Below are 1843 nucleotides of genomic sequence, written 5' to 3' on the forward strand. Positions count from 1 at the left end.
ATGCCGGCGCACAGGTAAAATGCAAACATCTCGTAAAAGTGCCGAGTGACCTTTACACAACGTGACATTCCCCAGGAACGATGACCAGGGCCTGAGAGAGACGGGCGGGAGTGGGCCCCGCACCCGGCCTGGCACCCACCAGCAACGCTGACGGCGTCTGCTCCCTGTGCGCGCGCACGTGGGCTCTGTGTGGTGACAGCCAGCACACGGACTCCAAGCTTCGGCCTCAGGGCCTGGTTCCCCCCACACCCTGTACTGTGCACCAGCAACGCTGACGGCGTCTGCTCCCTGTGCGTGCATGTGGGCTCTGTGTGGTGACAGCCAGCACACAGACTCCAAGCTTCAGCCTCAGGGCCTGGTTCCCCCCACACCCTGTACTGTGTGCACTGTGGCCGGTCAGTGTCAGGGGAAATACAGCTGATTGGAGGTGACACGTGTGACTTTGTTTTGTTAGCCAAAGCAAGTCACATGGGATGGGGACGTGTAATCTTTTCAAGGTTTTGTTTTAAAATTATAGATTCACAGGAAATTACAAAAACACTACAGAGATCTTGTGTACCCCTCGCTCAGTCCCCCAATGGTGACAGCTCAGGTAACGACGACACTGCAACCGGGCCCCTGCCCAAGGCCTTGCTCAGGTCACCAAGTCTACACGCGTCGGTGCGTGGTTAGCTTTGTGTAATGCTGTCACGTGTACGCTTGTCACTGGACCGTCTCATTCAGAGCCAGCCCAGCACTACATAGACCCCCCGCCCCGTCCTAGCCTTCGCCAACCACTGACCTGTCCCTTGTCCAAGAATGCGCTCATGTAAATGGAGCATCAGCGTGTGGCCTCAGACCCGTGTCCATCCACCTTGCAGGTGTCAGCGGTCGTCTCTGCACTGCTGACGTGGAGCAGGCAGGCGTCTTCTGGAGAACACTGGAGGCCGGTCACTCACATCCCCTTGCTCTGCTGCATCTGGTTTTGCACATGGCACCTTCGTCTCAGGCAGCCTGGAGCCTGGGTGACGACGCCTGGGCTGCATCCCTGCCGTCCCTCCAGCTCCCCAAGCCAGTCGCGTGTCCTGCAGAGAAGTGACCCTCTGGGACAGTGGCGGGCAGACTCGGAAGTCACCCATTTCAGGGGCATAGGACTGGGGACAGAGGCCAAGGTTCTGTCAGTTGGGCGCTGGCCAGGCCACCAAGCTGTCCATGGGCCCACTGCACCTGTGGTGAGGGCAGTGTCAGGGCCGGGACGTCTGCCCGCTGCACCCCCACTCCAGCGGCGGGAGCCCCAAGGTCTGCCGCCTGGGTGTGGACCCCAGGCAGCTGGGCTGTCACTCAGGGCCCTTCCCCACACTTACGCCACCTGCCCTCAGTCCTCGCGGTCCAGCCCGGACTCGTAGTTGACGTAACAGCGGAACTCGTTGGCGAGGGCGCGGGCGTGTCTCGGGACGAACCTGCAGGCCTTCACGCCCAGCAGCCGCGCGGCCGCCTCTGCCATGACGGCGCCTGGGGAGCAGACGCGGCTCAGGTGCACGGCCATGGACCACCTCATGCCCCGTCCCTCCCCACCGGTCCCCTCCCCGCACTCGCCAACGCCCACACCTTCCTTTCCTGTCTCTCTGATTTCTCTGCCTCTGCAAAGCTGAGAAACGCACCACGGAGAAAATTACAATCATTAAAACTGCTTTTCTGATTCTGAGTGAGAACGCTTTCTAGCGACGTCCAGTCCTGCAAACCCGGAGGCCGTGTCCCAGCAGCCTCTGGCTGACAACTCCATTATCCCCTCTGCCCATGTCCCTCCCTGCCCCGCCACCCCCCCACCCGACCCCTGGCGCCGGGTCCAGCACAGCCCTTGCTG

At 61.4% G+C, this 1843-nt stretch overlaps 1 protein-coding gene across 4 annotated transcripts in view; it reads right to left on the bottom strand.

The window, feature by feature from the left end:
* Positions 1-486: 486 nt before the first annotated feature.
* EEF1AKMT1 (EEF1A lysine methyltransferase 1) overlaps positions 487-1843 on the bottom strand; it is a 15021-nt gene continuing 13664 nt past the window's right edge. The window contains exons 4-5 of one of the 4 annotated variants that reach the window (XM_015590369.2): positions 1349-1491; positions 487-1064 (exon numbers count right to left, since the gene is read on the bottom strand). In XM_015590369.2, the coding sequence (XP_015445855.1) occupies positions 1355-1491 (137 nt within the window). In that variant the 3' untranslated portion in view covers positions 487-1064; positions 1349-1354. Of the gene's footprint in view, positions 1207-1251; positions 1492-1843 lie in introns of all 4 variants that reach the window. The other 3 variants (XM_006904813.3, XM_025046984.1, XR_003046409.1) reach the window with 3 other exon arrangements.

Source organism: Pteropus alecto, unplaced genomic scaffold, assembly GCF_000325575.1.
Source record: "Pteropus alecto unplaced genomic scaffold, ASM32557v1 scaffold80, whole genome shotgun sequence".
Classification (NCBI taxonomy): domain Eukaryota; kingdom Metazoa; phylum Chordata; class Mammalia; order Chiroptera; family Pteropodidae; genus Pteropus; species Pteropus alecto.